The sequence below is a fragment of the Watersipora subatra genome, chromosome 1 (assembly GCF_963576615.1).
Source record: "Watersipora subatra chromosome 1, tzWatSuba1.1, whole genome shotgun sequence".
NCBI classification, from domain to species: Eukaryota; Metazoa; Bryozoa; class Gymnolaemata; order Cheilostomatida; family Watersiporidae; genus Watersipora; species Watersipora subatra.
Window position 1 is genome coordinate 3,034,481 of NC_088708.1, and position 21,584 is coordinate 3,056,064.

Consider the following 21,584-nt stretch of genomic DNA (forward strand, 5'->3'; position numbering starts at 1 on the left):
CCGCTAAAATGGTTTTCAATATTTCATTGTAGCATGTTTCACTAGTTTACTGTGGGCCAGGCAAATGTACGCTTGTATATGACACCTCAATACTTCTATTGGATACACTCTAAAAATCCAAAGCTAGGACTTTAAACTTATCTGAACCTTGATTTCTGATTTCGTGCAAAACCACCTCCTTGCCTCTGTTCCTACTTGAATAAGTATAAACAATGAGTGAAGGAGGCATGTTATGATACTCCAGTATGACTTCTGTTTTGAGACATCTGCCTAGTTTTCCATATCAGCCTCATGTTGATCAGGAAAAGCATTGATAGTTGGTCACATGACTCAGCTCAAAATAGAATGTTTGTGCAATACAGCGGATAAATGCATAATAGGCAGCAGACGTATAGACCATAGATTTTTCTAGTTACACGTGTGTCCTATGAGTAGACTGTAGTATTTAGTGCATGCAGAGGTGCGTCACTAGTATGAAGAATGTACAAGGCAACGTCTGGAGCTTGAGATGAAACAGTCGGCAATTGTTTGGGACAGCTTATTAACGACTCACTGCTAATCAAACAATATCTGAGTCTGTTACTCGAGCATGTTTACCCGCTGGTAAGTGTAACACACTCTCTCTCTCTCTCTTGCTGTTCTAGTTTTGACTTACTATTATTTTAACGTCTTGAATAACTTACAGATTTGTATCCAAAGCTAAACATGGTTTGGTATGAAGATAATTATGTGTATTTATAAAACAATATTGTTTTGCTGTTTTTTGAAAAATACAATGATTTTTGTTAGACAATGGGCCAGTGCACTTAATTTGAGTGTTATTAAACATAGGAGAACTATTTGTATGGTGGGCATCTCCGCCTCCAAAATATTACTGCTTATTTTGTGTTAGACATAAAAGAAGTGCGCTTTACATGCCTGAATGCTGGCTTACTTTGTAATTGCCACCTGTGTTTGTTTCTTGCCTTACGCATTCTAATATAAGCTTCTAGCGACGCTCATTTCTATGCTTCTATTATTGAACAGTGAATAAGCAGGTGGTGAATGCAAGGCAATTGTATGATTAGTGTTGAAGACTCGTTGATATCTTGCAGCAACCATAATCTACCTGCCGTTAGCTGACAGGGTTGACACGACGTAGTCGCTCCAGCATCGACCTTCGATTGACGCCCCTCGTATCACAACTGGAGATTTGCATGTTTTACATTAGAGCGCAGTAGATAAGACGAGGTAAGCCTGCCCTTTTGTGGCTGATAGCTAATCTTACTCATTACAGGCTTGTCATACTTCTAGTCTTCATGGTCATCCTAACGACAGCGCTGCTTGCTGCTTCATATACTAGTAACGCTTCATTTGCTCAGCAGTTTTTTTTTTATAGATTTTATTGGTGTGGTACAACTGAGGCCTGCCTAGTAACCTGTATAGAGAGACTTGACTCTGACTCAAGTATAAACACTTGAAACTGATACATTCAATTAATTACCATCTGGATGACCCTAGAGATTACATGGACTAACGAAGACTGAATCGCTATTGCTGTCACAGCTGACTGTTGAAGAACACCTTTGCTGCCATACTGATTGCTTGGAATGTGTGGTGGACTGACATTGTTGACACCAGCTCTAGATTGACAATCGAAAGTTTATTATATTTGGCAGTTGAAAGGTAGGAGAAGCACCTGCTTCACCTGTCATATCATTGCGTGATAAGTAAATTTCTAAATTAGACAAAATATTCATCTTGTGATAGGCTTAGTGGGCTATTGTGTTAGCTGGTGTTACCAGTCTCGTGCATCTTTTATATTTGTTTACAAGGATTTAGTTGTATTCATCATCTCACCTCAGATGCTATCTATACTGTCTTATGCGCAATTGCCTAGTGTTAGTCTGTGTTGGAACATGGGAAAGTGAAGGGGTAAGTGTTTGTCTTGCTCAACACTTGTGGCTCTTCCTTGATTTTTTTCAATAGTACACATCTAGATCCTTGGTTTTGATTTTAAATAATAATATTTTTGCTAAGATTTAAATCAGCACAGAATTACCACCATGAATGAATCTTAAAAGAAGCTGGTTAAGACTGATGAATGGTATTTCTAGTGTAAAATGATCAGATGTGGCTTTCAAGTGTTTAGATGGAGTATTCGCCATATTTACTAAGATAACTGTTTTTTGTTCGAGTAGTGTACAATATTAGCATACTTAGGTTTGGTGTACAAATCTGTAGTATTTTGCGAGAGTCCTAGGTTATTGGCACCACGGGAGTTCAAGGAAGTAAAATCTACACACACGCTGAGGTTTTAGGGTTATGAAGGCCAAAGTCTACCAAGAGAGTTAAAGGTTAAGGAAGAGCAAGCTCTATCTTGATATTTAGGGATTATGCCGAGAAAGTGCTGTTCTGAGAGTTAATGCTTATTACAAGTTCGAAAGATGTTTGAAGGTCAAGGTTTAATATAATGTTACATGGCTCAAGAGCTATGATGCGCTAGTGGTAAAACTCTTGAGAAACTTTAAGGAAACATTTTGGTGCTGCACAACCCTAAATTGTATTAAGATTTGGAACTAAAGTATTCATGTTGAAATAATTATTAATTAAAAAGAGGACAAGTGGTTTCATGCAATAGCACTTTAGCCTATGTCTACTTAATGAACATTCATTGCACTTTCGGCATCTTATTTGGGTCCGAGTCCGTAGCCACGGACAGGAAGTCGCTGGATCATCACAGTTCACAGAATCATCATAATTAGCTGGCATTGTTGGAAATGAATAAGTTGTCTTCATTTTACCTCCATCGTACCTCATCCAGTTTCATTTTATTGATTCTAATAAGGGTATTGTTGAGCGACTGTTGTCTGACAGCCTCGAGGTGGCCTTCTTCAAACTAACAGTTATCTAGAACAAACCTGTTTATTGATAGAACAATTTACACGAGCAGCACAGCATTGTGAGATGAACAGTCTACCAATATAGTGAATATTTGATTACGATGGCCATTGTTTATCATATTGATTATACACAGAGATGTTTAAGCGAACCTCATTCTGTAAAAAAACAACTGAATTCTACTGCACATCTCATTTGGTTTTTTTAATGGTAGCTAGTCGGATGCCTTCCTGCTGTCTCCCCTAAAACACTCACGGATCCTCTGGTTGTCTTTACTTAACCATGGAACACTCTCTGCGCTACAATCATAGTAAGTTGATACTTTCACGTGAGCACATGATTCTGCGCAAGTATAGAGGGTTTGAACCATTCTCTGTGCAAGTATAGAGGGTTTGAACCATTCTCTGTGCAAGTATAGAGGGTTTGAACCATTCTCTGTGCAAGTATAGAGGGTTTGAACCATTCTCTGTGCAAGTATAGAGGGTTTGAACCATTCTCTGTGCAAGTATAGAGGGTTTGAACCATTCTCTGTGCAAGTATAGAGGGGTTGAACCATTCTCTGTGCAAGTATAGAGGGTTTGAACCATTCTCTGTGCAAGTATAGAGGGTTTGAACCATTCTCTGTGCAAGTATAGAGGGTTTGAACCATTCTCTGTGCAAGTATAGAGGGTTTGAACCATTCTCTGTGCAAGTATAGAAGGTTTGAACCATTCTCTGTGCAAGTATAGAGGGTTTGAACCATTCTCTGTGCAAGTATAGAGGGTTTGAACCATTCTCTGTGGCTGTTTGTTTAATCAGAAACTCGAGAAGAAGAGTTTTTAATAATAATATCAGCTGGGGATGATTAACCATCAAAACATTTTAAGCGATGACTAATTTTTTTTAAATACCTGAAACTAATCATAAACACAGTCTATTTTGTATGGAGGGATGGGGGGCACTTATGAGTCATTCGCATAACAATCATCTCTTTTATTCTTATAACCATAACGATGCTCAGTAGCTTGGTCTATATATTTAGTCAACTCAGCTATTGCAAAATCAACTGAGCACCCTTCCATTCCCCCTCTTCTTTCTGTATATTGTTCTAGAGTACAAACCTTGCCCAATCGATCGAGTTTGCCAAAACTATAGATTGAACATCATTGTAGATGATTATGGAAATGATGATTATGCTCAACTAACTGGGTGGTCAGAACACCCTACCTACAAAACACCACCACACGAAAACTTTGTCTACACATCGGATTACGGATCCTACAGCTCTCAGGAGTCTAACCATTCCGGTACCACCTGTATGTATACATGACTATCTGTACGCGCACATCGTCATTTCTAGCGAGAACCTTGGCAGTGGTAGTCTATCCCTGTCATAACTGAAGTAGTATATGCAATAGGTAGCCGAACACCTCGTTATAAAGGAAGATGGTTGCTCATCAATTCTGGCCAATCCACATTTTATAGTAAGGAGATTGAGGAAGCTACAGCGAAACTTGTAGCACTGGTTAATAATTACACAAGAACCAGTGTTTACTTTCTAGATTGTGTCCTTATCTAAACATACAACAGAAAATCAATTGTACACATTGGCTTCTTTCTTCAGTTTTGATGATTCACTGATGCATTCTGTTGACAGATAGCAATCTGGCGGATTGTGAGGAGGCCTTGAGCAGCTCCTCTACAATTGTCTATGATATGCCTCCTCCCCAGCTCACTAGCACTGAGAGGAGGCGCGATAAACCCCTCCCACCTCCGCGCATGACAAGCACAGTACTGTCAAAAAATCAATCCAGGTCAGATTAGCATGTAAACCAGGGGAATATTTCAAGAGCTGATTAGTCACATCCTGAAGATAGTAATGTACATGTAGTACGATGTAAAACATTCGGCTTTGCAGGATCTTCGAAACAACGAAAGAAAAAAAGATTAGCTTTGATGATTCTTCGCTACATAAAGAACACCATAGTGCGAGAACAGAATCTGGAAACGAGGTGCCCTCATTTGCTACACTGCCGAGGAAGAAAAAACAAGCCGGAAGTAGTAATGGTGACAGAGCTCCCGTCGCTCCGCAAGTCACCTGGATGAAGGAAGTTGCACAAAAAGGTAGGACAAATCATAGCAAGTTGTCACACTAGTTATCCTTAAGATACTTGTACAAGTATTGGCGCTGGCAATGAAATATGAAAATATAAAATATGGCTCTACCTGCGCTTGCTAATTAGGAGTTGCCAAACCCTTGTCAACTAGGAGTTGCCCAAACACAAAAACTTGAGGGCAAGCGGACAACTTAGCAAAGGCCCTGATGTTATGCTTTAGTAACTGAAGGTCCACTACATCTAACGAGCTTCTACCACGCTGACCATAATGCTTATTTCATAGTATTTTAATCTACTATACATGATTGACTTTACAAACTTTCAAGATATACATATATATTCTACAATTCTGCGCTTGACTCTCAATATTTGAGTGACTGCACAAATTTTAAATGAACGACTGAGTGTAAATTTAAGACTTCATTTCAGTATTTCTATTCCCTGAAACCAGAAAGCTATGTTTTTCACATCCTCGCAGTCAGCTGAGAAAGAAACAAACATTATAATCAGCTTGGGTAGATTGAAACGCGCTCATGAACTGGACCTAATGTTGAGCAGTGACAATGCTAAGCTTTGGGCACGGAATAGAAGTGTGATTATTCGGTATTCTGAAACTTGATCATGACATAGTTTGAGACAAAAAATAGTTTTATTAGTGTGTTTGAGACTGAGATAGGTCTACGCTGATGCCAAGAAGCATTTTAGGTACTATTGTTATTTTAATCGTATTGCCCTATGTTACCATATCTAATAACCTTGATGAGTGACCTATTAGATGGTACTTGCTAGAAGACAAGCAGGATAACTCATAAGGTGTACTTCATCAAAGTTCAAGGTTTCAACAGAGCCCACATTCCCCATTAGGCAAATGGATGTAGATTTTTCTGTAGATACGAAACCTATACATATACTACATACCTTGGGAAATAGCGGATCTATCCAATCTACGAATCTAGTCCTGAGAAATGTAGATTGAATCACGTTTAATAATTGGCTCATTCAGGTTCATTGACAGTCCATCTTGCAGGTGAATCAATCAATAGATCAAAGAGTGCGAGTTCAATTGGTAACAAAAAGCCTCAAGGCATATTGAAAAACAAAATAGAAGCTATTGACAAAAAGGGTGACACGACAGGATATATCAAACGTAACACAGTGCAGAGAATTATGGAGCAGCAACGAGCTGTGAGTATTTTCTACGATGGAATCTTTTTTTCTACCTTGAATATTATTATATGTAGCATATAATAATTTTAGCTTACTATTCCCAGTCACATGAAAACCAAAACTCTAACTAGCAATCATTTCATCTGAAAACCTCATCTTATTACTGTTATTTGCTAATGCGAATATTTGTAACATACGACAATTGCAGGCTAAAAGCAGAATGCCAGCGGGACCAGCCCCCATGCAATTATACAAGTCTCAGCCTGGTCTCACATCCTTCCCAGCTACTTATAATACTCAGCAACAGAAACCCTGGGAGTACAAAACCAATAACAGTGCAGCAGGCAGCACAGCAAAAGTACTTGGTGTTGTCGAGCCTGGCCAAGGTATTTACTAGGCAAAGGACCTTCCCATCGACTGGCAATACCAAAACTGGTGCTGCAAAATATTTTGTTATTATCATGTTAGAACGTCCAATATCGGTCACGTTCATTTGTGTTCTATTAGGGTTTGTATCTCATGGATTTTAATTAATATAGCCCTTTTTTAGTTATAGACGTGGGATTATATAACCGACATACAAAAGAGAATTCAAGTGAAACAGAATTGGAATTTCCACCTCCACCATCAGCTCAGGACATCAATCAGTTTATGTCAGGTTAGCTTTGCTCGTTGCAGCAGAAACTTTGTTCCATACAGTGTACAGTATACGGTGTACAGTATACGGTGTACAGTATACAGTGTACGATATATGGTGTACAGTATACGGTGTACAGTATACAGTGTACAGTATACAGTGTACAGTATACTGTACACAGTGTACAGTATACGGTGTACAGTATACGGTGTACAGTATACGGTACACAGTGTACAGTATACAGTGTACATGTATACAGTATACGGTGTATAGTATACGGTGTACAGTACACAGTGTACAGTATACGGTGTACAGTATACGGTGTACCGTACACAGTATGCAGTACACAGTATACGGCGTATGGTATATGGTGTACAGTATACAGTACACATTGTACAGTATACGGTGTACAGTATACGGTGTATAGTACACAGTATATTGTACACAGTATACGGTGTACAGTACAATGTGTACAGTACACAGTATACGGTATACGCTGGGTTGTGATTAGCTGTGACAGTGGCATACCTGAAACATCATTTACACTGGACACTCATACGATACAAATCAGAATGTTCAGCTCCATCAATCCTTTCTGTAGCATTAGACCTATGTGAACATATTGATGATTTAAAACTAAAAGTCACTTTGAAGCGTTTTAAACATTTGAAAATAGATCTATAAAAAGTTGCGGATGTTTTAGATCTTTTCTATCTTTTATCGTCTAATAAAATTCAACAGATTATGCAAACAGTTTAATAGCCAGAACTATCTTTGAAGGAGGCGCGTGACAAATTAGTCTGCGTGTTGAGAACACAGATGTACCTTGAAGCATTTCTTTGTTGTTAATTGTCATAGCGAAGGATAGGTTAAATAATGTTTTATAGACAGCTGTCTGCCCTTTACAAAAACTGTATCCACGATCTACAGAAGACAGATATAAGTTCTGATTGAGAAGAAAAATTATATTTGTGAAAGTGAGTCATGATGATATTGGTTCAGGAAACTGTGTGCCAGAACTTAGCATTATAGATAGAAATTAGCTGAGCCTGCAGCTATAGGTGGAGACTAAGTGCTGAGACTATGAAGTCACATCAGACCACTACAGTACAGTAACTGTACTGCCACACTAGTGCGTGTGAACATAATGATTTGGCGGAATAAACAGCAACCTAGATTTGAATAGCCTTTAGTGTGAAAAATTTTCATGCTAAGCTAAAGACATCTTTACTTAGATTTGATGAAAATTCTTAAAACTTTTTTTAAAAATAAAGCGACAAAGCGATCACGGATGGTTGACGTATTTGTTATTTTTTTACGAACCTTGGCTTGAGATATAGATAAGGAAGTACAACTGCTAGTGTTACAAATAAATAGCAAAGTACTGGCTTTAAGTAAACAACTTCAAATCGCCAATACTTCACTTACAGGGCATACAACTTCTACTGCTAAGCAGAACAACGATTCGACCCATTTGAAAAAGATACAGCCAGAAAGGAATGAAACCAATACACAGTCAAAGGTACTAGCTAGCAAACCTCCAGTTCCACACAGAACTAAAAAGCCTGTAGCGAACAGTTCAGACACATTTAAGCGCCCTTCAGACTTCCGCCACGTGTTCAATGAGCAGACAATTGAGGTAGAACATAGAAGCCTCCCAACATATAAAACAGGCTACCCTCCTCCGATGGGATCAGATCCATCAAACCAGAGGAAAGACTACTCATCAACAAACTTTACAATGAGTCAAGTATTGAGTGATATTGTTTTACCGCCACCTGAATTTCAAGAAGGCAATGGTAGTGCTTTGGCCACACAGCAGCCTTCATACGGTGACTATGAAGTCCTTTTACAAGACTGTGTTATACCCTCCCCAGCTTTGTCTCAAGCTCATCACAATGCTGGGAATTTAATGACACCCTTTAAAGATAGTGCGAGTGTGAAACAACAGAACACTACCAGAACTCAGTCTACTAACCAACTGGTGGGGAACCCTCATGGACATTCAAGTGGGATGCGCAGCCACAATCGAAAATTTGTCGCTGCGGCGTATCATCAGCATCAGTACTCAACTGAGTTATAGAGATTTACTGCACAATGCTCTTACCTGTGAAATATGTTAATGTATTATAATTTTTACAATAATGCACTGTACTTACATCAACATGTGATCATTTAGCCAAAGTTAAATATACATAATAGCCATGAACTTCCAAAAGCATTATGATAGGTCGGTAAATATGAAAGTGAATGAATATGTCCAGCACTAGCAGACAACACATAATGAGGTTCTATAATAATGTAAATAACCCTGCAATCCAATTAGGAAAGTCACAATACATAGCAACATGCAATCAGACGCATTACAATACCTCAGTGCGTACTGTGACACCTCATCACTTGTTACATTGTATTGCGATGTAGCTTATGGCAATGTATCAGGTAATGAGGCAAATCACAATACACCACTGTAATAAAGAGAGATTAATGATAAAAACTCGTTGACATTAAAAATTCTTTTTGTAGATTTCTCAACTTACAAATGCTTTGTGTTAGAAATAGTCTTCTCTGCATATGAGTGCGCAACTCCAAAACTAATTGTCATATTGTTGATGCGTAAAAGCAATTGATGCAACTACCGTGAGGTTTTATTGGAATATCAACACTTAGCAGTAACAATGTACCCTATGTAATAAATGCTTTTATGAAAAACTTTAAGTCAAAGTTATTTTGGATGTATTGCTAGAATAAATTTCATTTTAATGATGCCTCATCTTTGTAAACAACCAGAAGCTTGGCTATGAATATACATGTAGGGTGAGGCATTGTGAAAGCATTGTCAACTACAAAAAACTACTGGTTGCTCAGTTTGCTTGGCTAGTACATAAAACCCTTTCTTACATAACCAAATCTTTTGCATATGATATAAACACAATAGAATAGCAGCAATTGCCAGCAAATGACGTCATTCAACAATGTACTCTGCACTTGTGTGCCGCAATACCAATTTTTTCCTAACTTGAAGTTAACCTGTTCTACACACCCTCTTGTCTGCTGTTCTGCACACCCTCTAGTCTGCTATTCTACACACCCTCTAGTCTGCTATTCTACACACCCTCTTGTCTGATGTTCTACACACACTCTTGTCCCCTGTTCTACACACAATCTCGTCTGCCATTCTGAACACACTCTTGCCTGCTGTTCTACACGCACAGTTGCCTGCTGTTCTACACACACAGTGGCCTGCTGTTCTGCACACACACATAGTTGCCTGCTATTCTACACACACAGTTGCCTGCTATTCTACACACACAGTTGCCTGCTGTTCTACACACACACAGTCGCCTGCTGTTCTACACACACACACAGTTGCCTGCTGTTCTACACACACAGTTTCCTGCTGTTCTACACACACAGTCGCCTGCTGTTCTACACACACACACAGTTGCCTGCTGTTCCACACACGCTTTTGTCTGCTGTTCTACACCCACTCTTGCCTGCTGTTCTACACAAACACTTTTGCTACAACTCTAGAAAATATTATAGGAAAAAAATCTACGAATTATAGCTACTTTTAGTGATGTGAAGACTAAACTTTCAGCCCAGCACCTTTATTGAAACAACACAACACAGACTGAGCCGCTTGCTCACCCATCACACGATTTGATCGCTCTTGGCCAACCTTCAGCAGCACACAACTGGCCTTGGAGTGTACCTACTATCTCACTTCCTGTAAAAAAAGCAATATACAAACAAGCATCCAAGAAATTCTAAAATATATGTAGTTACAGAACTCGGCTACAACAGAACTCGGGTACAACAGTGCCAAGAAAAAAATAATGTAACAACCCTTCACAGCATAAGCCTCACAGGAAATAATTACTGGTACAAGCAGTTTATGCACAAAACAGCTTACAAATTAAATCGATGCAATTTGATTGGTAAAAAGTAAATTTATTTGTAATAAACTCGTACAAAAACTTTCTAGCAATCATTACATGTCCCAGTATTATGTAGCAGTACACATAGTACAATATACAAATTAACTTGAGATATAGAACGCGTTCAGATAACTGCGATGCGCATATCTGTCTAGCTTTTTTTGAATTATTTTATAGTTTTTCAATTTTTTTATATTGCAACAAAAAATGTTGCAATTTTATGTTTTAAATTTTTTTTGAAGTATTTCTTGTTGTACTTTTTCTTGGGTTTCTTCATCTTTGTATTTTTTGTTTGTTTTCAGTTATGGTTAATATAAGTAAACCAACGGGTCATTGAGTCAAGCTAATGTGAGATTGTTCCTTCAGGTGTTCCAGAACGTAATATCTGCAACTCAAGCTGCAAACATTTAATAGTCACATCTTTCATCTCATTTTCTCGTTGCAGCCGGACAATCTCCTGCTCCGATTCACTCAACTTTCTGGCTAGACCGGTAGCCTTCGTTTGCTGCTTGTTTCTGCTTAATCTTGCATAGTATCGGTTTTGACACGTGCGTCGATAAGCTTTCAAATCATCATAATCTTTATCATTCTTGCATAGACTTCTTAGCTTCTTTAAAGATATGTCACTTAGTTGGGCATCATCGATTCCATATTGACCTACAAGGTCTGCTGGGCTACCATTGCTGGTAACAAGAAAGTCATCAGTACTGCTGACAGAAAGCTTCCTAGCCTGCTTGGGAATACATGAAACTGGATCGACTTCCTGAATATTGTTCAAGTGCTCCTGCTCATCTGCCAGCTGAAAGTTTTCCATGTCCAACAGATCATCAGCAAAGGTTCCATGCAGCGCGCCATCTATTATTGGCGGTTTCTCGTCAGATGTCAACAAATCATTATAGAAAAGCCCATCATGTAATTCTAACTCCGGAAACAACAGATCGTCATCAACTCCCCAGCCTCTCGCCTTGATGCTTGTTGGGGGCGGAGGAGGCATAGCTTTGGCCTACCATCTAAAATGATGTATATTAAAATAATATGCCGAAGTTGAATAAAATAGTTTTAAGCTTTATACAACAGTGGAGTCAAGAACTGTCACAATATTCTCAGCACAAAAATTATAGTGTTTGAAATACATAACTAGTTTATAAATGGTGTAACAAAGTATTTTTAGCAAGTCGTATATTTTACAAGAGCAGATCGAATTATTTCGTGATATATATGTACATAACCTGTTCCGAGTGTATACAAAGAGAAAGGTAGTACACTGGCAAGCCAAAAAGTGAAAACAATCACGTATATTAACGGAAAACGATACCTTGCACATCCGAATATATCATAAACAAGCAGCGTGTAAACAAACAAACTAACACGATATCATGTTAGTATTTATTTATGTAACTATAAAGGGGATATGTGGTAATAAATAACGTATAGAGTCTGTGACTCTGGTTTTGGTAGGTTGTCCGCTAAAAACATTATTAGTCATCATGACGTAATGGCTGTGTACGTTGACGTGTGCAGGGTTAATTATAGTAGATCCATAACTAACGCGACGTCTATGAGCGCGTACTCTACCTGCGCTTTACTAACGCGACTAATAACAAATTGTCAACCAATTATTTACAACAACATCAGTGGTAATACAAACTTGAAAAGCTTTCTATCTCTCAAAGAAGCGTATGGTGTTTTAAGCTAATACACACTTCACTTACAGATATTTCCACTGAATGGTTTGGACGCGTAGGCTCTATCACCTTCCTTGCGGTAGGCGGGCTGGGTAGCAACAACGCAAGCGCTCTGAACTTGCTGAATATATATACTAAAAGCTATGTATATTAGACGACCTTAATAGCATCGTAAATAATATGACAGTCACGAAACAAATATAATTATTTAAAACCGACAAGTCACGTGAGTATGCCCACGAGGGGATAACTTTACAAACTACAGCATCAAGATAGGGTTTTTTAGGCTTACACTAAAGCGTTCTCAAATAAATTGTCAGTTGCACTGTAGGCTTGCTTTCGTCGTTTTATTCTGATATGGTCAACAACAGTTTTAAATATTCTTGTTTTACCTTTTTACAGACCAAAGTTTTAATATAACTAATAGTAAAATTTCATCGGGCTATTTATTGATGTATGACTCAATTTAGTTTGAATCTTGGAAACCTAGCAAAAGGGTTACTTGCTCAAAACAACACTTTGCTGGGTTAGCTCTTTTAAATTTGAAAGATTTTTTAGTTTGCTTGTTTGACCTTCGCAATATTTTGCATAAATGCAGGTATAAGTTATTTAAGAACTGATTATACACTATAAAGCAATCAAGTCCTAACTGAAAGGTTTTTATAAAATTGATAAGGGGTTTGAAAAGACGTGTGGTAGAAAGATAAAAATACTTAATTAAACTCAATTCTGAATCATTCTTCTAATGTGTCAAAACTATTGCATACTACAACAAAACATTATTGCAGGTTTCACAATAATATATTTTGTATCCACATCTGGTCAGGCTAACCAAAAGTCTCATTTGTTACCTTATAGGTTTTTGCAAACTAATTATGTATGTGCCAATTTTAAAAATGTTTAATTAAAACAAAGCTTTCATTCAAAGTTTTTGACATATAATATTAATGGCATATAATAATATCGACTCTAGTTTTCGCAACTTTATTTGATAACCCACTCATCTAGATAACTCATAAACATGGCATATATATATATATATATATATATATATATATATATATATATATATATATATATATATATATATAAATTTGGTAAGATATTACACAAAAGGTGTGTAACACTCATCAGATAAAATGCTTAGTCCTAAAAGACAGTCCTAAAAAGCTTAGTCAGATAAAAGACTAAGCATTTTATCTGATGAGTGTTACACACCTTTTGTGTAATATGAAACTTTTAGTAATTTTTTGCTTAGTCAAATTTTAATAAATTTCTTACCAAATTTATAGTAAGCTCTACTTTAGCATCGAGCACTTTATGCTGACTTTTAGCCTATACTTTATTATATATATATATATAAATATATATATATATTTATGTAATGAACATCTTTAGTATTGTTAATCCCTAAGCTCAGTTGGACACATAGTTAAATGGGTAAGCTTGATGTCTCCAGAACTAGAGGTTCTGAGATATAATCCTCTGCGAAGCTGATTTTTCATTCCTAAAACTTTATTGCTATAACTGAACTAATCTGATTGTCTGATGTTATTAAAATTACTAAAATGTTACTAAAATTATCTGATGTTCATCTGTTTCACAAATTCTGTTTTTCATCTGTTGAAATTCTGCTTCGCAGAGGATTATATCTCAGAACCTCTAGTTCTGGAGACATCAAGCTTACCCATTTAACTATGTGTCCAACTGAGCTTAGGGATTAACAATACTAAAGATGTTCATTACATAGATTAAAATATGCACAAAACGTTGTGTCGCACCTAGCAATTACTAGCCAGCCTCACAGCTGAATGCCCGGCGTTGCACCGGCAATAAAAACAGCTTATAAACAGTTGCAGGTAGTGCAGTGTAAAGGTAATGTTGTAGGTAAGGTAATGTATGTAATGTAATGTAATGTTTATGTAACTGTTTTTTGTTACCCGTGCAGCGCAAGGGTACTCACCTAGTCTCTTTAATAAGATGTTCTGTATAACTGATTTGGAGTTATCTACTAATTGCCGAAAGCAGACAACTCTTTTATATTCAAAATTATGCTATACATTAGGAATTTGATAATCTGATTATGTACAACTGTACTACAAGCAGGGGGTAGTGTGTGTACAACTGTACTACAAGCAGAGATTAGTGTGTGTACAACTGTATTACAGGCAGAGGTGGTGTGTGTACAGTTGTGGTACATGTACGGTCGTATGACTGCGATACAAGTTGAGGCAAATTATTCGCATCAGCTCTTAAGCAGCGCTGCCTTAGGTTGAACAGCGCTAATAACACGCATCAGTGAGCTACAATAATGCAGAATCATCCAATCATGAATAATCAAGTCGTTGTTGATCCAATCATCTAATTTATGAATGTCCAATCACGCGGAGGTCAACTACCATAACTGGTGAACGTATTGAACGATCCTTCATATAGTGAATCAAATGGAGTGTTAGAGGCAAACAAATTTACGAAAGATCTCGAGCTAATTGCTACACGCTCATGTTCATAATTGTCCATAAGCTACTCTTAGGACTTGTCAGTCAGTTGTTATTCAATTGCTGAGAAACTAAGAAGGATTTGCTGTAGACTCTCTCTTATAATTTACAAGCACTTATTCTTCTACAAAGGATAATTGGAGTGAGTACTAAGAGGCCATAGCCTACCCAGCCTTGTCAACCATCAGGTGAATATTGCCTCAATAATCAATGTCTAGCATAATATTTTGCCATTATTTATCTCTAATGTAGTGAGTTTTACCCTGTTGACAATATATTCTTGGGTCATGACTTCACTCGCGCTGTATATCCCATGAGGGGCCCTTAAGAGTTGATATTTCATGTACAGTGCTAAAAGCAGCGCGTGTCACACACTCATTTCTTTTCACTTCTTAGCTAGTACTCTCAGGTCAATCGTATTAGTGAGGATAATGCGTGGCTAGTCATGCGACAACTTGTGACCTCGGATATTTAAGCTTTCACCCTTTGACTGACTGAAGTCTAGAACGCTTGTGGGCGCTTTTCAATCTATCAATGAGATGCTAGAGATTTTTACCACTTTTAATCTAGCTGAGAAAAGCCTGATCCTAATTATTGCCGCATCTCTGCTATTTACTAGTGAGAGATAAGAATAGGTAAGACATACACTGTTCAGGTGCTTTAAAACTTTGATAGACAGATAACGACATTAAGAAATTTTATTTCCTTTCCATCACGCTCAGTAAGTAGGCCACTGAAGCTGCTGTAGAAACAATACTAGGGTATGTTGGTCGTCTGCCGTTGTCTCTCATCTTCCAAACTTTAACAACATTCATATAGTGAGTGATTCATCTACAGGTCTGCTATAGTGGACACCTTCTACAGAGTATCTTCGCTTGTTCTGACTCACTTTTGGTGACAGCCTTTGTCACATATACCAAGCTATTAGCTTTATACCCTGTTTCAAATGTTTCGACTGCATTATTCATAAATGTAAATGATATGGCAAGCAGATAAATATCATTTGAATAATGGCTCTGATGACCACAGTCTACATTGCTGGAGGCTAGAGTGGACCCTCGCCATACGATTTCAATTCGTTCAAGTGTTTGCATCGTAAAGCAAAAATTTCGTATAAAGAAGTATAGAAACCCATAGTAAATATCTAATGCAAACTCATCCCGGTAAAAATCATCAAAATTTTATATACGTACTGTACTGTACATATTAAAATTTAGTAACAAAATAATATGTTAACCTTAGTAACTATAGTTACCTACAGTAACTTTAGTGTACTTAGTGTATTTAGTGGTTATGATCTGCAATAAAATGTAACGCTACTATGTACTATGTGCAATACGTACCGTAGGGAGTTCTTACTTTCGAGGCAGGCGTATAACATAAACGTTGAATTTAACTTCAACGAATTCAGCTTATTAAACACATACTTGAGGCTAAGTTTTAGTATGTCTTTTTAACTATTTTACTAAACTTGAACTTTTTCATGAGCTAAAATTTTATCACCTGTCTGTTTCCGGTTTCGTTTTCACAATAACTAATAACTAATAATACCGAACTGAGTGAGATCGAGCATCATATTTCTTTCATTCATTGTTAGGGGGATTTCGGTGAATAGCATATTGACATATTTGTTATTAGTGTGGCAAAAAATAATTCGGGTGGAGAAGGTAAAAGACCAGCGTGTTCTAATTCGCAAGGCCAAAAAATCATATAACAGTGTCATCATAATATGAGGGCGCACCGTATATACAGTACCTCAGCAGCTCAACTGAGCATCTCTTAAATGAGTGACAAAGCTCTTATGAAAGAACTTTATTATAAGGTAAGGGGTGACTCATAGCTGGGCATGTTTCCTAATATTTAACATGGTTCTAGCGAGGTTAGCTCATGGCTTCCTATAAATGTAAGCTCCTTGGTTGCTCAATGCCAGGTGCTTGCTGTGAGATAATCTCTTTTCCTCAGACCCTACAGAGACAACTTTTTATGAAAGAGCATAATGTTAAAATAGTATTAGACAAAGGATTTTGATAGATTCCCTATGCATTTGAGGAATTCGTTAGCATACTTTTGTTAGGTATGCTCACAAATACTCATATGGGGTATGATTACGAGCACTCATGATGGTATGCTTATAAGCACTCATGGGGTATGCTTACGAGTACTCATGATGGTATGCTTATAAGCACTCATGGGGTATGATTACGAGCACTCATGGGGTATGATTGTGAGCACTCATGGTGGTATGCTTATGAGTAGCCTACTCACTTGATGTTCAGATTCTAATTGTCATCGCCCATAATTATAAGAAATTATGATAAATTTAGCAGTTATTGGGGTACACGATGGTGTGTAATAATCAAACCATATTGGTCGTGGGTATGTATATGCCTCGGGATCATAGTCTAAAATCATAGTAGTAAAAATCATAGTCTGAGATTTTAACAAACAGCTAATTCTTATAGGCTATAATTACTGATTGTTTGTGATATGTTAAGCTTGTTCAGTGAATTCAGTTAAATATGATGTATTTGGATTCATGGGCAGGCCTTCCTCTAATTGATGGCATAGTTAGGGTGCTGATCTCTTATCATAAATAACAGAGTTCTAGTGTTCATACTGTACTTTTGTTTAATGATAGCTATCTTGTCATGTGGTCTGGGAGAAGTACAAATAATAAGTCTATAAGCACCTTATTTTCTTTTCTAAAATAGCCTTTACTCGCCATGTCAGATTCTCATTTTAAAAATCTTGAAAAAGTGCTGTTCAGTGTGTGATATAAACGTAGAGCATAGCTCTAGCCACATGTATCTTTGTTATACATTTTAATCGTGTGAAGCTCTAACTTGTACTTGTCTACCCGTAGTATGTCTATATTCTCCTTTCTAACCCTTTTAGCGACTATCTTTCAGGAGCTGACGAGGCTAAGCCGCATCGGAGATGGTCAAGTCAGCATTTATTGTGTTCTACGTTGCTTGTCTGACAGCGACTAGCCTTGCCTCCTTAATCGTAGACGGTACGTCACTAACTCCTTACCTCACTCAGTTCTGAGCTGAAAACGCGCAGCAGCATTACTCCCCTTGTGTTTTGTCAAATTAATGCCAGCTGCAGGGGTATAGGAGGTTTTTGAAGTTTCCAAATAGTCGTGGCTGCTTGTGATGCCAGTAGCCGGCCTTACTATACTCGCAGTCAAGAGCATCACTAATCAACAGGCCACTCGGCGAGAGCTATTAATGACCTCTCAATAATCCATGAACCTCTCGTCTATTCTTCCTACATTTTATTCTATCATCTTTATACTTCGGAAACCATTTTAGTTCTAGGCTCACTACCAGCTGCACAGTCAGGAACCTTGTTATTCTGATGTTAGCTTGCAGCGTGTAAAATATTCAGTTCTTCTATGGAAGAATCAGACAGCTAACTAATTCTGGCATTCATAAATTAAGTACACCTGACTGTTAGGTGGCTGGCTATTAGCTTAATGAGTTGTTACAGACATAATTCTGGTTTTGGTCTGTCCTCAGGGCCTCCACCCAACCGCACTTCAACGCAATTCAGCCACAAACTTCTGGTTGACACTTTCCTTCCTTTGCAATCAAGTAACTAATTTCCTACATCTAAGGTTTCTTAGGATAGAGAATAAATCAACCAGATGTCTTAAAATCGTAGAATGCGCTGTTAAGATCGCTAAGATACGTTTTTTTAAGAACTCCAAGCTAAACTGTTTTGAGAACAATGGCTAAACTATTTCAAAAACACTAGATCAACGTGTTTTGAGAACCTTGGGCTAAACTGTTTTGAGAACCCTAGACTAGACTGTTTTAAGAACACTAGGCTAGACTGTTTTAAGAACCTTAGGCCAAACTGTTTTAAGAACCTTAGGCCAAACTGTTTTAAGAATACTAGGCTAAAATGTTTTGAGAATACTAGGTGTGATCGCTGAAAAAATGTGAAGTCTTAAATGATGGTTTGAAGGTGCAAAACTAGTAAAGGACGACTAACTTAGTGACACAAACAAACCATGGTTGATGTTATTGCAATTGTAATATAAGACGTGACGATGAACATGTCTGACACATGACAGAAACAGACATCCCCTTATTATGTGACTCTGTCAGGGACAGTCAATGTGGTATAGACAATTAGGAAGAGAATAGGTGATAGTAACTGTTCAATTGTTGTAGATTAGCTAATATCGTCCCCTAATGCAGCTCCTACTCACTTGCTCTCTGGCTATCCTGTTCAAAGGATATATCGGTAACACGAGTGGATCCTGTCTCTCGTCCATAGTCTACCCTAACTGTACATTTATGTATGTGTCCGCATGTATAAATGCTTAGAATGTGTCATATATGTGTTATAACATATTTTCAATGCCATTCATGCTGATCGGTGCTAGGCATCTTCTCATATCCACCGTTTTCATTTGCATATTACTCATCCAAACAGTTAGGGTTGAAGTCAATGGCAAAGCTGTCGATGAGGTAGCAGCCCTCTGGATTCGTAAATGTTTGAAGTCACTTTTAACATAAAGATATGCCTCGACACAACGCTAGTCCTTTCAACAGATATATGCGCCGACACAACGCTAGTCCTTTATGATTACTAATAGGGTATTTGAGTGTGTATTAGTTAGGTACACGTAGAGCCAGGATGTAGAGATTCAGAAGTCAAGCGTGAGTTTCTGTAAATCAGTCTCCTAATCACAATACAGCTGAGTATGCTTTTCTATGGCCATTTTAGACACCTTTTCAGATTCTCTATTCATCGATAAATCATATTAATTATGCTCAGTTGTTATAGTTGACAAACACAAATGCTTTTTTTCAATGGAGATTATATAGTAAAAGTCTCATGTCATGTAATGCTAGCTCCTGCCTATCATTCCTCCACGACGCTCCACCTGGCCGTCCTCTACTCATTTCTGCTCCGGTGTCAACTGTGGGATAGTTAGACATAAATTCCTGCAGATTGGTTCCACATGAGCACAAACAGTTAACGGTGTATCAAGTTTCATCACTCAGTTCGCTATGGCCAAATCAAATTAGTTGAATTAGAGTCCTCATAGTCTGTCTTCTAGCTTCCCCTCATCTATTTCTTTAACGATTTTTGTCTCATCATCTCTTTCCAATTCATCAGTCATCGAAAATGTAGGTCAGTATTACATTTCTAAATTTATCAGATTGTATGCGTTGATGGCCTGTTTGATAATTAAGTATATTCACAATTCGTCAAACTTAACCATCGTTCAACAATGTTAGTCGAGTGCCGGGTAAAAGCAAAATAAAATGATGTGATAGTAACAGGCTAGTCTGAGCGCCTCTATGATAATCAAAGGCTAGTCTGAGAACCTCCATGATAGTACCAGGCTAGTCGAAGAACCTCTATACATGGTTCCTCATCATAAAATCCTCTGCCCTACACAATCGTGACTCCAATTTTATCAAAACTGCTGGTTACTTTATCTAATCTTGATTAGCCCTCTAGTCGTTATCTTCGCAAGTTCAGCTAATATAACGGATCGGATCGGGTTTTTTAGACAACTGTTACAGTAGACTTCTGAGTGTTTATTTCATATATCCCTTAGCGATACTTGTACTGTAATTACCTGCAATTATCTTAGAGTGTAGGAAGAGCAGAGTTGTTGCTGAATGTTTTAGGCTAGCAGCTGATGCTAAACTTACAGCAGGCTGTAGTAGAACATGTACTAGCACTCTATCTCAACCAAACACTATACTCCTAGTACAGACTTAATGTAATTTATTAAGAGATGCTCATTGCCGCTGCTCATATAAGCAATACTTCCATTAAATGAGATGCCCACACGCTTAGCAGACAGCAGAAAGATTGATAATAATAAAAGAAATAATAGGCTCTGGGTATTAAATACAGTTAAGTATATCCCTTAATGTAAGAGGGTTGTGTATAGAAGGTATGTCGCAAATGTAAATGGTTGTTTTTAAAAAGTATATCCCTTAGTGTAAGAGAGTTGTGTATAAAGAGTATGTACCTTAGTGTAAGAGGGTTACATATAGAAAGTATGTCTCTAGTGTAAGAAGGTTGTGTTAAGAAAGTATATCTCTAGTGTGAAAGGGTTGTGTTTAGAATGTACTGTAAAACCTCTATTTGAACGCCACCTCTATTTGAACGCCACCTCTATTTGAATGCCACCTCAATTTGACCGCCACTTTGACAACCTTTAATCTTTATAAACCCATAATATCAATTGATCAGTAGAAAAGTGTCCACAAAATCGTATTAATAATGAGTTGTTTACATTGATAACGATCAATTCTCTCGTTGTCCAACTCCAAAGGTTTTCGCTTTTTTTCGTTAAAACTTTAAAAGCAACACCACAGAAATAATTAATATCTGTCTCAGGCTATTAGTAGTTTTTTGTTTAACGTGGTCTTAATACTTTGAAGAACATGCATATAAAAACTGGTTTGCAAGTCTTGGGCCAAAGGTTTAGCGAGCAAATTTTTACGCATTGCAGTTGCATTAAAAGCATCGCGTTAAGTTTTGCTCTGCCAAAAATTGTTTATACGCTAATATCGACTAGTTCAGCAGTGCAGAAAAAGAGTTGAGGCCAGAAGATATTGTGGAAAGTATTGGGCAACTACAAGATGTTCGTTCCATCGAAAGCAACAATCAGAACGCAGTGATCCGAGCAAACGATGGAA

The 21,584-nt window shown here is 37.6% G+C and overlaps 3 protein-coding genes across 4 annotated transcripts in view; 2 read left to right on the forward strand and 1 right to left on the reverse strand.

Moving 5' to 3' along the window:
- Positions 1-477: 477 nt before the first annotated feature.
- Positions 478-8,976, forward strand: LOC137407648 (uncharacterized). Of its 2 annotated transcripts, XM_068094086.1 has the most exons (10): positions 478-603; positions 1,095-1,230; positions 3,095-3,190; positions 4,032-4,175; positions 4,517-4,673; positions 4,778-4,983; positions 6,004-6,161; positions 6,352-6,529; positions 6,694-6,801; positions 8,211-8,976. In XM_068094086.1, the coding sequence occupies exons 3-10, from the start codon at positions 3,163-3,165 to the stop codon at positions 8,861-8,863; spliced, it is 1,632 nt and encodes a 543-aa protein (XP_067950187.1). In that variant the 5' UTR covers positions 478-603; positions 1,095-1,230; positions 3,095-3,162; the 3' UTR covers positions 8,864-8,976. The 2 variants fall into 2 exon arrangements, with proteins under 2 accessions (XP_067950187.1, XP_067950188.1); XM_068094087.1 differs by lacking the exons at positions 478-603; positions 1,095-1,230 and adding an exon at positions 1,835-1,914.
- A 1,737-nt stretch (positions 8,977-10,713) lies between these two features.
- On the reverse strand, positions 10,714-12,528 carry LOC137404087 (uncharacterized). The gene is made up of 2 exons (XM_068090246.1): positions 12,434-12,528; positions 10,714-11,731 (listed from the first exon to the last, which is right to left on the reverse strand). Exon 2 carries the CDS (start codon positions 11,713-11,715, stop codon positions 11,065-11,067), a length of 651 nt encoding a protein of 216 aa, XP_067946347.1. The 5' UTR covers positions 11,716-11,731; positions 12,434-12,528; the 3' UTR covers positions 10,714-11,064.
- Positions 12,529-14,962: 2,434 nt separating this feature from the next.
- The window catches only part of LOC137385419 (epidermal growth factor receptor-like), a 36,722-nt gene continuing 30,100 nt past the window's right edge, over positions 14,963-21,584 (forward strand). Inside the window, exons 1-2 of the mRNA XM_068071873.1 lie at positions 14,963-15,092; positions 17,800-17,917. Of these exons, the coding sequence (XP_067927974.1) occupies positions 17,842-17,917 (76 nt within the window). The 5' untranslated portion in view covers positions 14,963-15,092; positions 17,800-17,841. The remainder of the gene's footprint in view (positions 15,093-17,799; positions 17,918-21,584) is intronic.